The sequence below is a fragment of the Seriola lalandi genome, unplaced genomic scaffold (assembly GCF_002814215.2).
Source record: "Seriola lalandi dorsalis isolate HSWRI2012SDOR001 ecotype SW California unplaced genomic scaffold, Sedor1 jcf7180002054930, whole genome shotgun sequence".
In the NCBI taxonomy this organism is placed as follows: domain Eukaryota; kingdom Metazoa; phylum Chordata; class Actinopteri; order Carangiformes; family Carangidae; genus Seriola; species Seriola lalandi.
This window is the reverse complement of record NW_019525482.1, coordinates 353149-368374: the sequence shown is the minus strand read 5'-3', so window position 1 is coordinate 368374 and position 15226 is coordinate 353149. Positions and strand designations below refer to the sequence as shown.

General features: G+C 36.5%; 2 protein-coding genes across 3 annotated transcripts; both read right to left on the bottom strand.

The window, feature by feature from the left end:
• Positions 1-4357: 4357 nt before the first annotated feature.
• tmem165 (transmembrane protein 165) lies at positions 4358-9475 on the bottom strand. Its single transcript, XM_023393236.2, has 6 exons — positions 9166-9475; positions 8555-8780; positions 8273-8448; positions 7406-7588; positions 7068-7173; positions 4358-5953 (listed from the first exon to the last, which is right to left on the bottom strand). The coding sequence occupies exons 1-6, from the start codon at positions 9313-9315 to the stop codon at positions 5877-5879; spliced, it is 918 nt and encodes a 305-aa protein (XP_023249004.1). The 5' UTR covers positions 9316-9475; the 3' UTR covers positions 4358-5876.
• Positions 9476-9892: 417 nt separating this feature from the next.
• Positions 9893-13508, bottom strand: srd5a3 (steroid 5 alpha-reductase 3). 2 transcript variants are annotated; one of them, XM_023393193.2, is made up of 5 exons: positions 13271-13508; positions 12528-12679; positions 12254-12439; positions 12048-12173; positions 9893-11029 (listed from the first exon to the last, which is right to left on the bottom strand). In XM_023393193.2, the coding sequence occupies exons 1-5, from the start codon at positions 13480-13482 to the stop codon at positions 10770-10772; spliced, it is 936 nt and encodes a 311-aa protein (XP_023248961.1). In that variant the 5' UTR covers positions 13483-13508; the 3' UTR covers positions 9893-10769. The 2 variants fall into 2 exon arrangements, with proteins under 2 accessions (XP_023248961.1, XP_087026273.1); XM_087170147.1 differs by having other exon boundaries at positions 12534-12679.
• Between the last annotated feature and the right edge of the window lie 1718 nt (positions 13509-15226).

The following is a 15226-nucleotide window of genomic DNA, read 5'->3' as shown; positions in this document are numbered from 1 at the left end:
ATAAAAACGTCATAGTATAGTAAAGCATAAAAAGTCATAAAGAAGTCATAGTAGAGTTAGGCAAAAAAAGTCATAAAAAAAGTTATAGTATAGTAAGGCATTAAAACGTCATAAAAACATCACAGTTGTTAATGCATAAAAATCATAGTATAGTAAGGCATAAAAAGTAATAAAAAATTAATCGTATAGTAAGGCATAAAAAGTCATAGTATAGTAAGGCATAAAGAAGTCATAGTATAGTTTGGCATAAAAAGTCATAAAAAAGTTATAGTATAGTAAGGCATAAAAAGTCATAGTATAGTAAGGCATAAAAAAGTCATAGTATAGTCAGGCATAAAAAGTCATAAAAAAAGTCATAATATAGTAAGGCATAAAAAAGTCATAAAAAAAGTCATAGTATAATAAGGCATAAAAAAGTCATAGTATTGTGAGGCATAAAAGGTCATAAAAAATGCTTAGTATAGTAAGGCATTCATAAAGAAAAGTTATAGTATAGTACGGCATAAAAACGTCATAGAATAGTAAGGCATAAAAACGTCATAGAATAGTAAGGCATAAAAAGTTATAAAAACGTCATAGTATAGTAAGGCATTAAAACGTCATAAAAACATCATAGTATATTAAAGCTTGAAAATTCTTAGTATAGTAAGGCATAAAAAGTCATAAAAAAAAGTTATAGTATAGTATGGCATAAAAAAGTCATAGAATAGTAAGGCATAAAAAAGTCATAGTATGGTAAGGCATAAAAAATTGTAAAAAATGCTTAGAATAGTAAGGCATAAAAAAGTCATGGTATAGTTAAGCATAAAAAGTCATAAAAAATCATAGTATAATAAGGTATAAAAAGTCATAGAATAGTAAGGTATAAAAAGTCATAGAATAGTAAGCCGTAAAAAGTAATAAAAATAAGAATATAGTAAGGCATAAAAAGTCATAGTATAGTAAGGCATAGAAAGTCATAAAAAATGCTTAGAATAGTAAGGGATAAAAAAGTCATAGTATAGTTAAGCATAAAAAGTCATAGTATAGTAAGGCATAAAAAGTCATAAAAAGTCATAATAAAGTAAGGCATAAAAATTCATGAAAAAGTCATAGTATAGTAAGGCATAAAAAGTCATGAAAAAGTCATAGTATAGTAAGGCAGAAAAAGTCATAAAAAAGTAATAGTATAGTAAGTAATAAAAAAGTCAGAGTATAGTAAGGCATTAAAATGTCATTAAAACATCAGTTATTAATGCATAAAAATCCTAGTATAGTAATGCATAAAAAGTAATAGAAAATTCATACTATAGTAAGGCATAAAAAAGTCATAGAATAGTAAGGAATAAAAAGTCATAGTATGGTAATGCATAAAAAGTCATATAAAAGTCATAGTATAATAAGGCATAAAAAAGGCATAAATTGTAAGGTATAAAACGTCATAGTATGGTAAGGCATAAAAAGTCATAATATAGTAAGGCATAAAAGGTAATAGATAATTCATAGTATAGTAAGGCATAAAAAAGTCACAGAATAATAAGGCATAAAAAGTCATAGTATAGTAGGGCATAAAAAGTAATAAAAAAGTCATAGTATAGTAAGTCATAAGAAGTCATAAAAAAGTCATAGTATAATAAGGCATAAAAAGTCATGGTATAGTCAGGCATGAAAAGTCATAAAAAAAGTCATAATATAATAAGACATGAAAAGTCATAAAAAAGTCATAGTATAGTAAGGCATAAATTGTAAGGTATAAAAAGTCATAGCATGGTAAGGCATTAAAACTCATAGTATAGGAAGGCATAAAAAAGTCATAGTATAGCGAGGCCTAAATAGTCATACTATAATAAGGCATAAAAAGTTACAAAAAAGTTATAGTATAATAAGGCATAAAAAGTCATAGTATAGTAAGGCATAAAAAAGTAATAATATAGTAAGCCATAAAAAGTCACACTATAGTAAGGCATAAAAAGTCACAAAAAAGTCATAGTATTGTCAGGCATAAAAAGTTATAAAAAATGTCATAATATAGTAAGGTATAAAAAGTCATAGTATGGTAAGGCTTAAAAAGTCATAAAAAATTCATAGTACAGTAAGCCATAACAAAGTCACACTATAGTAATGCATCAAAAAAAATCATTGTATAGTAAGGCATTAAAACGTTATAAAAATGTAATAGTATAGTGAGGCATTAAAAACTCATAAAAAAGTCATAGTATAGTAAGGCATAAAAAAGTCACAGAATAATAAGGCATAAAAAGTCATAGTATAGTAGGGCATAAAAAGTAATAAAAAAGTCATAGTATAGTAAGTCATAAGAAGTCATAAAAAAGTCATAGTATAATAAGGCATAAAAAGTCATGGTATAGTCAGGCATGAAAAGTCATAAAAAAAGTCATAATATAGTAAGACATAAAAAGTCATAAAAAAGTCATAGTATAGTAAGGCATAAATTGTAAGGTATAAAAAGTCATAGTATGGTAAGGCATTAAAACTCATAGTATAGGAAGGCATAAAAAAGTCATAGTATAGCAAGGCCTAAATAGTCATACTATAATAAGGCATAAAAAGTCACAAAAAAGTCATAGTATTGTCAGGCATAAAAAGTTATAAAAAATGTCATAATATAGTAAGGTATAAAAAGTCATAGAATATCAAGGTAAAAAAGTCATAGTATGGTAAGGCTTAAAAAGTCATAAAAAAGTCATAGTATAGTAAGCCATAACAAAGTCACACTATAGTAATGCATTAAAAAAAATCATTGTATAGTAAGGCATTAAAACGTTATAAAAAAGTCATAGTATAGTAAGGCATAAAAAGTCATGAAAAAGTCATAGTATAGTAAGGCATAAAAAGTAATAGATAATTCATAGTATAGTAAGGCATAAAAAAGTCATAGAATAGTAAGGCATAAAAAGTCATAGTATAGTAAGGCATAAAAAGTAATAAAAAAGTCATAGTATAGTGAGGCACAAAAACACATAAAAAAAGTCATAGAATAGGAAGGCATAAAAAGTCATGAAAAATTCATAGTATAAAAAGTCGTAAAAAAGTCATAGTATAATGAGGTATAAAAAGTCATAGAATTGTAAGGCATAAAAAGTCATAGAATAGTAAGCCATAAAGAGTAATAAAAGTAATAATATAGTAAGACATAAAAAGTCATAGAACAGTAAGCTATAAAAATTTGTCAAAAGTCATACTATAGTAAGGCAGAAAAAGTCATAAAAAAGTAATAGTATAGTAAGGCATAAAAAGTCATAGTATAGGAAGGCATTAAAACGTCATAAAGATGTCATAGTATAGTGAGGCATAAAAACTCATAAAAAAGTCATAGTATAGGAAGGCATAAAAATTCATGAAAAAGTCATAGTATAATAAGGCATAAAAAAAGTAATAGTATAGTGAGGCATAAAAAGGCATAGTATGGTAAGGCATAAAAAGTCATAAAAAGTCATAATATAATAAGGCATAAAAAGTAATAAAAAAGTCATAGTATAGTAAGGCATAAAAAGTCATGAAAAAGTCACAGTATAGTAAGGCAGAAAAAGTCATAAAAAAGTAATAGTATAATAAGGCATAAAAATATCAGTTAATAATGCATAAAAAGTCATAGTACAGTAAGGCATAAAAAGTAATAAAAAAATCATAGTATAGTAAGTCATAAAAAGTCATAGTATAATAAGGCACAAAAAAGTCATAGTATAGTCAGGCATGAAAAGTCATAAAAAAGTCATAATATAGTAAGACATAAAAAAGTCAAAGTATAGTAAGGCATAAAAAGTTATAAAAAAGTCATAGTATAGTAAGGCATAAAAAAGTCATAGTATAAGACATAAAAAGTTATAAAAAAGTCATAGTATAGTAAGGCATAAAAAAGTCATAGTATAAGACATAAAAAGTTATAAAAAAGTCATAGTATAGTAATGCACTAAAAAAAAAGCATAGTATAGTAAGGCATAAAAACGTTATAAAAATGTCATAGTATAGTAAGGAATAAAAAATTAAAGTATAGTAAGGCATAAAAAGTCACAAAAAAGTCTTAGTATAGTTAGGCATGAAAATGTCATAAAAATGTCAGTATACTAAGGCATAAAAAGGTCACAAAAACGTAGTATCGTAAGTAAGAAAACCTCATAGTACAGTAAGCTATAAAAAGTCATAGTATAGCAAGGCATGAAAACATAATGGTATAGTAAGGCATAAAAGGCAATAAAAATGTCTTAGTATACTAAGGCATAAAAAGACAAGTCATTGTATAGTCAGAAATAAAACATCATAGTACAGTAAAGCATGAAAAGACATGAAAACGTCTTAGTATAGGATATTGTCTGTCGTCACCATTCAGGTCAAATAGCAAAAATGATTGGTGTAGAAATAAGACAACACATAAAACATCTTTATTGAGCAGTTCAGATTTATAGGCATTTCGAACCAACCTGTATTACAAACAGAAGTATTTCACAGCTGGGCACAGCCTGTCAAATATTGACAACGCAGCTTTAGCCTGTTTACTTAAAAAAATATTTCCATTCCTTGTTTCTAGTGTCCTCTCTCTCCCACCCTTTGTGTCTACAGTACATATATGCTAAGAAGAAAAAAGTCAAGCTAAATAAATACATACAGTTTAAATAAAAGGAGAAATGTAGGTTCAAAGTACATTGCTGGTTGAGGTGCAGCTGCTTACGGCAAAATAACATGGTGGTGACTTGATATGTACCTGATGTTGTCATGGTTACATTCTGTCACACCCACTCTGGGATTCGGGGCAGTAAAAATGGAAGCAGCGAGGTTCATACTAGAAATGGCTTTAACCACATAGGAAGAGTGAGTACTGGACCGTCTTCAACCCGTTCACCTGTTCTCTGTCAGCACCTGAAACTGGAGTTAATATAAAGAGCCCTGATCTATATCTCTATGTGTGTTTAGTATTTTGATACTGTACCTAATGCAGGTCTGTCAGACGCAGAGGTATTCTAGTGGTTCAGGCCTCCCTCTCTTTAACACAAAAACCTGCTTGTGTCTTGGCAGTCAAACGGGGCAACCACTAAGGGAAATTCAAGAAAACTTCAAGCAATTTCTTAATTATGTGCTGTTGGTTCTGTCTTTAGTTTTTCCTGACAGTACGCAGCAGGCTCGCTTCTTCTGAGATTTTAATGGTTTGCAGCAAGGAGTGTCACCCGGAGAGGAAGGTGGAATAAACAACTGAGCAACACCAGCACCTGGGCTCAAGTTAAATAGACAAAAATCAACCAGGCAACATTTTAAAAAAACAAAAAGGCAAGGCAAAGATTTTGAAATGGACTCAGCGTCTGAGTGTGAGGAAAGTACTGCATGTGAGGATCTGTGTCTGAGCCACAGAGCTTCTGAGACAGGTTGGAGGGCAGCGATCAGTAACAATCCAACAAGTCTTCTTTCTCTCACACACCTTGTGATGAGGATACAGCTCGCACAGAAAGCCACAGCTCGGCCTTCTCTCCTAGTTAGCCTCTCTTCCACTGAAACCTGCTGCTGGGTGTTTTCTTCTCATCAAGGGTTTGGACTTTCTGAGGTTTCCAGGTTTCCTGCTCTAAGATAAATGTGTATCTAACCTCTTATTCACTTTATAAGGATTAAACACTGATTGTTTCGTTTAACGACTACACCTCCCATGAGGTTTTAGTGTCCGCCTCAGGTTAGGACTCCTGGGAAATGTTTATTATGTTAGATTCACCCTCTGAGTTACAGGCTGCAGTGGAACAGAGGCTCTCTAGGGAAGCTGGACGGGACTTTGGCTCCCTCTTTAAACTTGTCACATGATCTGTTGGACACGTACAGAGTCAAAACTAGTCTTTCTACAGCAACTGGACCAAATTTTACACGTATGTACAGAGAAAATCTCAAAGTCTCTCATCCAATTAAAATCCAGATTCTGGCTTGATGAACAGGGCAGAGAAGGCGAACGCCAGGAAAACAATACCTCCAATGATTGTAACTGCGGAGACAAAGCAAAGGAAAGAAGAAGCATGTTAGAGGATGTTCAGACACTCGTTCATAGATGTTTCCTAACACACTTTCTTCATGATGCAGCTCATCGCAGCATTACATCCCCTAGCTGCCCTCCGTGCTCTCTGGCAGCCTCCGGGAGGAGCCGGGAGACATTCAAGTCAGTTGTTCGGGCTGCTTTGGTCCGCCCTGTTGCTACGACAACACTGATCATGTTAAGTGATGTGAAAATGGATGTATAAACCTCAAGTTTTCGAAACACTGTCAACTCACTCAGCACTTCCTGTTTTAAGCTGCAACAAACGGTTTTAAACTTTAACTTACTTGTTGCGGTTCTGATCACTTATAAATTATGTGTGTATTACTTGTGGACTCACATTTTGGAAATAATTAAATATCCTACATGTGTTTTTAATCTGCATGTTCACATAAATTAAATCCCATCTGTTTCCATTCAAGAATGAGACCCACTATGTGTCTGTGGTCCTGTTCAGACTCGACACTAACATCCATCTGATCTGATCTGATCACAAGTGGTCAACTCTAAGTTCAGGTGTGAACGCACCAGAGACGCATTGAGGTGGTCTGCACCACATGTGGCCACATTCTTTTTGCAGTGTGAACGTGTCCTTGGCCACATTGAAGGACCGCCTACTCTACTGACGTCCTCTGTCTCAGTCTCATTAGTCCAACACAGTTTATAATGAACCCAAAATATTTCTCTATTTCAAATGGATAAAACCCGATTTCAATCTTGAGCTGTGAGCAGTGCAATGATTCGCTTCATCCCTCCCTACCCCGCTCTATCTCCCTCTGTCCCTCAAACACAATGACAACGGACTATCTGTCATAGTCAGACTGGCTAAAAACAACAATGTGTACGTGTTTATTTGCATACAGAACGAGGAAGTCAGATTCGATCACAGGTTTTCACGCAAGACACATTTTAATGCCAGATGTAAACTGACATATTCAGAGCTGTCCACTTGTGATCACCCGAGACATATGTTAATCCCAGGTCTAAACCTAAAGTTTGGGGCTGTCGTGATGAAAAGATTTAAAACAGGTGAAATAAACAAAACAACAGCAACAACAAAACTCACCTGTTCTGACAGATATTTTCTGGGCAATCATTCTCCCACCGATCACAGCCAGGCCTGTACACAAACAATGTCCAAGTGTGCCACCCACCGCAACTCCAAATGGATCCTGTGAATTAAAAAAAAAGAAAAAGTGTGTTTCATGTTGATGTGAAAGAAAATGACACAATGCCTAAATATTTAATTACCAGTGTATTAACACAGCAGTGCAGTTCGTCATATGGCTCAAAAACAAACAAAAGATTTGTTCCCACTGGGGCCACCCAGGGTGAACATGTACACACGTTGAACATGTTTTATTTTAAAGCAAACAGACGTGTCGTAGAAGAAATGCAACAAACCTCCCGTGCAGCGAGAATGATGGTGGTCAGCTGCGAGCGGTCGCCCCACTCTGCGAGGAAGGTGAGGGTGAGGGCTTGGATGAAGATGGGCGAGATGAAGCTGTGCCACTTTCCCTGAGGCAGGGTGGTCCCTGATCCAGCCTCAACATCTGGAGTCCCATTGGCCAGCTTGGAGCGCTGAAGCTGAGCAGACAACACAAGACAAGGTGATTATACTGGATACAATGCTCCATTTTCAATTTCAAATAGGAGAGAATTCATACATATACATACAGGACCTGCCACTAACAACACAGAGCAGAGTCAAGAGACTGTTTTAGATTTGACGAGAGGTTTAATTAGTCATTTGAGAGTCTTCATTCAGTCTACACTACAGTAGGTATGTGCTTCAACAGTTGTAACAACCGTTTCAGGTAAGCACAAGGTACAGGATGTGTCCACCCATAACAGGTGGGGTTTCCAAGATGATAACAGCTGCACTTGGAATAATAAAACACCAGAGTCCCAGCCTGCTGATAAAAATGGCTTCCACTCTGCCTAGATTAAGAGTGGTAAAAATGAGTTCATGCATTAATTTTTGATTCATTTAATTCCACATTTAAATCTTCAGACTGTCAGATGAAATGACTCTTTTCCCTCTTTGCATATGTGAGTACCACATTATCTTCTTCACTGTGGCTGAGCTTTCCTGGTGATAAAGTAATGTGAGTCACCTTCGACTCAGTGAGTCCGCGAGAAAGTGAGCTACAGTGCTCACACAAGGGTACTTACATTCATTAAGTATGTTTCCTTATGTGTGATGATTAACAGTCACGATGGAGTCATACGAGTGTTTGCTCAAGGCTTCACAGTAAACACTTGACTTACCTCTTCATCCTTCTTCTTGATCTCTGCCTGCACCTCTTCCAGCTCCTCCTGGCCTTCATCTGGACTCATCCTCAGCCCCTCTCTCAGCATGCGTATACCGAAGATGGCAAACAGAGCAGTAGACACATAGTATGTGTAGATCCTAGGGATGATGGTGGTGGCGTAGCCAAACAGCACTGCAGAACAGAGTGGGGGGGCAGGGGGGGTTATAATGCATTCATTATTACTCAAAGAAGAAGGAATAATCATAAAATACAGCAGCAAATCTCCTCTTCTACTAACCAGAAAGACAAGTCATGAGTCCCAGGGCCAGCATGGCGCCCGCCAGCACAGTGAGACGGTTGTAACGCATGGCCATGATGGCTGCAATGAAAAATGTCTTGTCTCCCAACTCTGAGACGATGATGACAGAGATGGAGGCCACAAAGGCGTGGATGAAGCCCAGGTTTCCTTTGGTGGAGTCATCCTCAGACACCACTGGGCCCAGTGGATGAGGACTCGGGGCTTTCTGCAAAGACAATCAACACAGCCACACACAGTGACGGTCAACTCAGGTACACACAGTTTGCAGGTCTGTCCCTGCTGCTTTAACACAGTGGACATCAATGAGGATGTAAACAGAACTGGTGGTGACCTTCTCATGCTAACACCCAAACGTCCTTCACCTCATCCAGCAATTTTAATTCAAATATTTGCTTTTCCTGGTTATATTTAGACGTGAGACACTAACTTTACCCACTCGAGCTTGAAACCGGAACTCAGTGTGACATGTCTGTTAGCATGCAAGCTAGCTCGGGGGTGCTAGGAAGCGGCGGCAGCACCAGCGTCTAAAACTGCCGCTTACCGACGGCGGTAAAAGATTAAACCGGTACTAATGAAGTGTAAACGTTCACCTCTTGTGGGGGCTGCTCCTGGACCGATTTGTGCTCCTCTGGAACCGCAGCAACTCCGACCGACAACAACAACACGGCGGCGAGCGGAAACAAGACGCATACTACACTTCTACCAGCCCGTCCATGTCCTCCGCCGACCATGAGAGGCATTATTGCTCCCGAAGCTCTGACCAAAGATAGTTTGTTCGTTAATTTGTCTCCCGCGAATCACTTAATATCACCTGCTACCGGACTGGCTAACTTCATATTAGCAACCTGTACGGTACGAGGGACTCCTCCGTGATACACGTCACGATCAGAAAGACCGAGCCAGCTCAAGACGGAAGTTACAATCTTGAGGAGAAGTCTGGAGGACAAACCCGGAGAGATGATTGGACCGTCAGAAGAATGACGTCAGGTTGTAGGCTGACGTACGCAGTGGAGAGTTCAGTAATTGGACAGTCTCACTGTCACTAACAAATCCATATAGATGTATTTAAAACCAGATCAATGCTTTAAAAACATACAAAGAAAAAAAAAACTGTAAAGTTTTCACCACATGTTTTTTGTTCCTACTTTAGTGTCATAAAAGACGAATAAAATAATTCAAATGTAAATGTATAATTATTTGCTAAACGTTTATTCAATGGCTGGAAGAAACTCTGACCACTTTAAAGGTCTAAATATTCAGTTACATATATTTTCACAATAAATGTTTAAATGCAAAAATGCAAATGCTCTGTACACGTTTACAGTTAAAGTAATTTTAATCAGTTTTCCACCAAAGATTGATAATCATTTGCGTCGCCATCTTGTGTATAATCCAAATGTACACATAATAATCACAATAAATAAATACAAAGTAATCAAACATAAATATATAATCATCTTTTCATTAAGTGTAGTACTTAATTACAACAAATTTGATTTTATGTTATAGTCCAGAATTATATGTATGAAAAATGTCCAAATGTTTCTACTACAGTAGCATATTGCTGTCAATATAATTATAAGTTTCACAAAATTAAAAAAAATGTTAAAACAGAAATAACTTGAGTAACAATATACAATATTGTTATCATATACTTTGGTTTAACAAAAAACGCCTCATCATACAAGATAAACTGGTATTCTGCTATAAAGAGAATATAAACATTTTACATGTTGCTATAACAACAAAAATATTCAGTCAAAGCCTTAATCTCTGATTCGTCCTTATGTATTTTTTTATTAAACAAACATTCAAAAGTTGCTTATTTTTAACAACATATCTTATCTTATATGTAATGACATACATCAGTATATCGTACATTGTTATAACAAAAACAAGGTCTTGTTGTATTGAACGGCTGTTCAGTGGTGAGGTTCCTCTTTTCTTCACATCAGTCTCAAAGAAACAGCTCATCGTTCACCTGGTGAGACTTCTGCTGTGGAGGAATGTTCCCGCAGCGCTGCTACACCTCACAGTCACAGCTGGAGCTGCCAGCTGACAGCTGCTTGGTCCCGATCACCTTGTCAATCACTACTGATAGAGGGGAGTTTTACTCCTGCACATCCAGCTCCTCAGATGTGTCCAACATTTGTTGAGCAGTTTACAGTTCCGAAAACACAGTGGTGACAACTCTTCAAAACACAAAAGGTATAAATGCTTTTCTATGTCTTGGGTATGACTCGTATTTGCTGATGTAAAGGTCGTGGCAGAGCTGTGCTGCCAGTGATTGGTTGAAGAGCACATAAAGGACAACCAGCCACCACGTTAGAGACAGGCCTCCGAAAACCAAGGCCAGAGAGATGTATATCAGCAGCTCAGCAAAGTAATGAGGGCATGAAACCAGCTCGAAGCCGCCTCCATGTGGCACCCTGTGAGCCAGCGTCTCCACTGCTCCTGCAACACAACAAACAGGAAATACATCGCAGACCGGCAACATGTTACTATTCACACAGTCACCATGAATCTATCTTAAATTAAAGCTTCATTACCAATATTTTTATATTAACAGTCACCCAGCCTTTTAGTCTCTTTAAGAGCATTGTTTTGGTTTTCTGGCTCACACGTGCACACTCATTATTCTTGTTTCCAGACTCCACAGAAAGCTGTTTTCAGCTCCGATTCATCAGATAAACATCACACACACTTAGCTACGAGCTGGTGAACAGAGTGAAGCATCTGGCAGCTAAAGATACAGAATATTAGCTGAGACCAAAACAACCAGCGATGATACGTGAGAGGTCGAGGCTTTGAAGTGTGTGTCGACACGTGTATCATTTTAGACGACGTGGACATTTACGCGCGGAGTGAAATTATATGGTTTTATGGTTCAGCCACAAATCAAAACACAGACACTGGCCTTAACTTGACTGATATTAATACATTTGATGCATAGAAAATACATTTTGATTGCCTTTACAGTAACTTATACTATAAAGATCTGCTTAGAATAAAAAACACAATCATGGTTTCCCTTATACTGATATTTAATATGTAATACACAAACGTTTGTTTCATTCTGGCCAGTAGCTGTCGACCTGTTCGTCTCACCATCACTAAAAACAACTGCCAAGTGGATACTACAGTTGTATTGTCAATGTCTGTTGGTTGTAACAAGGTCCTCATAACTTCTCTGTAAGGTGATAATATGTCAATGTTGTGGTTTCAGCTTTTCCTGCAAACAAACAATTCAAATCCGTTTGTGTGCCATTTTAAAGGGATTACCCTGCAATAATAATAACACACTTCTGACATAAATAAAAGAATGATGTTCACTGTGGTGGATTTCTGTGTAGCCAGAATCTAATAATTACAGCACTTTGGGAAATGATCAGTAGTATGACACAGTGTACATCACTTGTACTAAATGACCCAAAACACGCACGAACACAAGAAGACAACTGCACAAGCTTACCTGACTTTCCGGTGCGCAGCCTGGCCAGCAGCACCAAGGACTGATGCTGCAGCAGCGAGGCCGCAATGAAAAGTGTGAATCCAGCAACATGAAGCCAGTGCAGCTGAGAGAGGAGGGGGCCACTCCCTAAACAGAATAGCATAAACATCATTAGCACATAGTGGAAGCAGTGGAAAGAAGATGTGGTGGACTAGTTTAGGTCTAACCTTTTCCCATGTGATCTGAGCAGAGCACCGTCAACCCCAGCACGATGTAGTACCCCACACCGAAGAAGTACTGCACCAAATGCATGGACCCACCAGAAAAGACACTGACGAACAGGCACTCCAGCAGCCTCCTGAGGGAGTGGACCCAGAGCAGCAGCTGCACCAGGAGAGTCGACAGCTGTGGCACTGCAGGACAGGAATGACATCACACACCAGTATGAATAAAAAAACAGGAAAACACGAGCTTTAACAGATCAGAGGGGTGTCAGCCTACCCTGACCATCAGCGCTCGGTACACCTGTCAAGACCTCCAACGTCCCTGTCAGCCATGATGGGCGAGACTGATGCTGAAATATGAAGTTCAGGTACAGGAGCAGGAGGAGGCCGTTCCAGCAAACAGAGAGGGCGTAGAAGTGCCAGAACCACCTGAAGGGAACAAAGGATTTCTGTGTATGTTCAACCAAATCAGTGCTGAAGTAGTTCATTCACTTGAGATAAAAAAAAAAAAAATCTGCTCTGTTTTTCCGAATTAAGAGATAATTATCTAATAATTCTGAATTGTTTTTAAAAAATCCTGTTTTTTTTACACTTTACATTTAAAAAAAAAAAAAAAAAAACTTTTCTGAAAAAAAATCCTGTTTTTCTGAATTAACGTGATAATTCTCACAGAAGTTTTTTAATCTGTTTTTCTGAATCAATGTCTGCTTTTCTGTATTTCTGAATTAATTCATAAACAGCACTTTTTTTCTCTGAAAATATTTTTTTCTACAATAACAAGATAATTCTCTCAGAATTTTATTAAAAGATTTAATGAGGAAAATAAATTCCTGCTCTGTTTTTCTCAATTAACGACATATCTTACACTTTTTTACGCTTCCGTAAATTAGCATCTTCACGTTTATGTTTTTATCACATAAACAAAGGCATTACAAATCAATATTTTAGCTAAACAAATCAGGGATGTATAAATTATATACAGAAGTTATAAATACAGTTTCGTTGTTTGTGATGTGTTACCTTTTAGGGACGTCAAACACACGCAGCCATTCGTCGCGTTTGAGGTTTTGTTTTGTTTTTCCGTATCGAATAAGATCCTGGAACAACATGTACAGACCACGTGCTTCATACCTGCTCCACACCTTGTGAGCACAAAACGCCAGGAGGAAGCACAAAGCCAGAAAACCCCACAAAACGTCAATAAGACTCGAGCCGACCGGGCTCCAACTCATTTTTGAGTTCTGCGGGTCGTGTGCATTGTTTTGTGCAACACTGAAAAGAGACCGACGGGAGACAATAAAACGGGCCGCAACAGTTCCGGGTGGGATGCGATGGGAATGTCGTAGTAACCTGATGGAAGGAAACAGCAGGGGGCAGCACCTCAAACTCACCACAGAAAAAAAATGGAGCCGAACATGAAAACATGGATCACTCAGAAATATTCAGACTATTTACATTTACATTACATTTTCTCTTGAAATGAAACGTGATGAATGAAAAAGTTTTATTTCATAACCTTAGTAGCAATTCATCAAACAAAAGGTTTATGTCTGTGTATTATACTATACATCCCACTCATATAGAAATGCAATATATGACATATGTGTCCTTATATCAACAGGGATATTGTCATATATGTTAACTATAAGGGGATATATTATTAACACATATATACATCCTCTGGATATATGAAGATAAAAGTTTATAACATATATGAAATACCGAGAGTATATGTACATTAAAATGATGTATGATGAGAATTTATATGGTTTAACATATTAACAATATATATTTAATTTATATGCGCAAATTCAATATACATATATATTTTTTCTTATTCATTTTAAACGTGTGTCTTCCCATTGTGGGAAAGTGGTCTCAGACTTTCGGACCTTACATATACATATATTTACATAACATATGTCTACAATATAGAGTATAGACATGTATGTCAATATATGAAATTGTTCCAATTTCTAATAGGTTTTTACAAATAATTTTTACACATGTATTGTTATTTTAAATGTACATATATTTCATATATGGAAATTCAGTATATGTGCATATGTTTAATTGTATACATATAATTAAATGTGCATGAGTTAAAATGAATGAATGAATAAATAAATAAAACATTCACAGAAGCCAGAACCAGTGCTTAAACAATTATTTAATTATCAGAATAGTTGATGGTTAATTTTCAGTTGATTATCCATTTGACTAATCAGTGAATTGACTGATCAGTTCAGCTCTAATTAAGATTCTTTAGCAGCAGTGTCACAAGTAAAAGCACTGATGACACAGAAAGGCCCCGTATTAAGTTTTATATTACTTTATACATTATATTATTTTTAGGCTACTGATTAATGAACATGAAAGCGACATTTTAGCAAGTAATAGCTGTTAGAAGTTTATCTTTACTCATTTATATTATATTTTATATTGTTACATTTATAGCAGTGTGTTGTATTTATCATGTAAAACCTTTATCTGCAAAGTGAAAAGAAAAGAAAAACATTTCCCTCTGACATGTTGCCGAGCAGAGAAGAAGAGGGAAGGGTGCGTTCGCGTGCATTCGTGTTGTGAGATGTGTGCGATTGTTTAGATTCAAAATCTGCATCACTTCATCCCACTTTGATCCTCAGGCCGGTGTGACCAGACACAACGTTGAACTGACCCAGATGGCCTCCATGTTTCACTCCTGCTCACTTTCTGCTGAGCTTTCAACTCCGATGTTGACACGTTATCCGTGTTGCTGCTCACTACAATACAGCTATGTGTCAAAGGAAGAGACGTGTGTTTGTGTGAAAGACTTGGTAAGGCCTTTGAGGCTTTAGATTCCAGGATGCCTCTTAGAGGAACACAGTATCCTGTCCGAGGAAGTGTGGACTGTGTCCTGCTTCCCTCCCTTCCCTGTCCTCAGTGTCCTCCTTTTTTTTTGCTGTGCCAAGACTTGGACCCTCTGCAGCCCCCCCC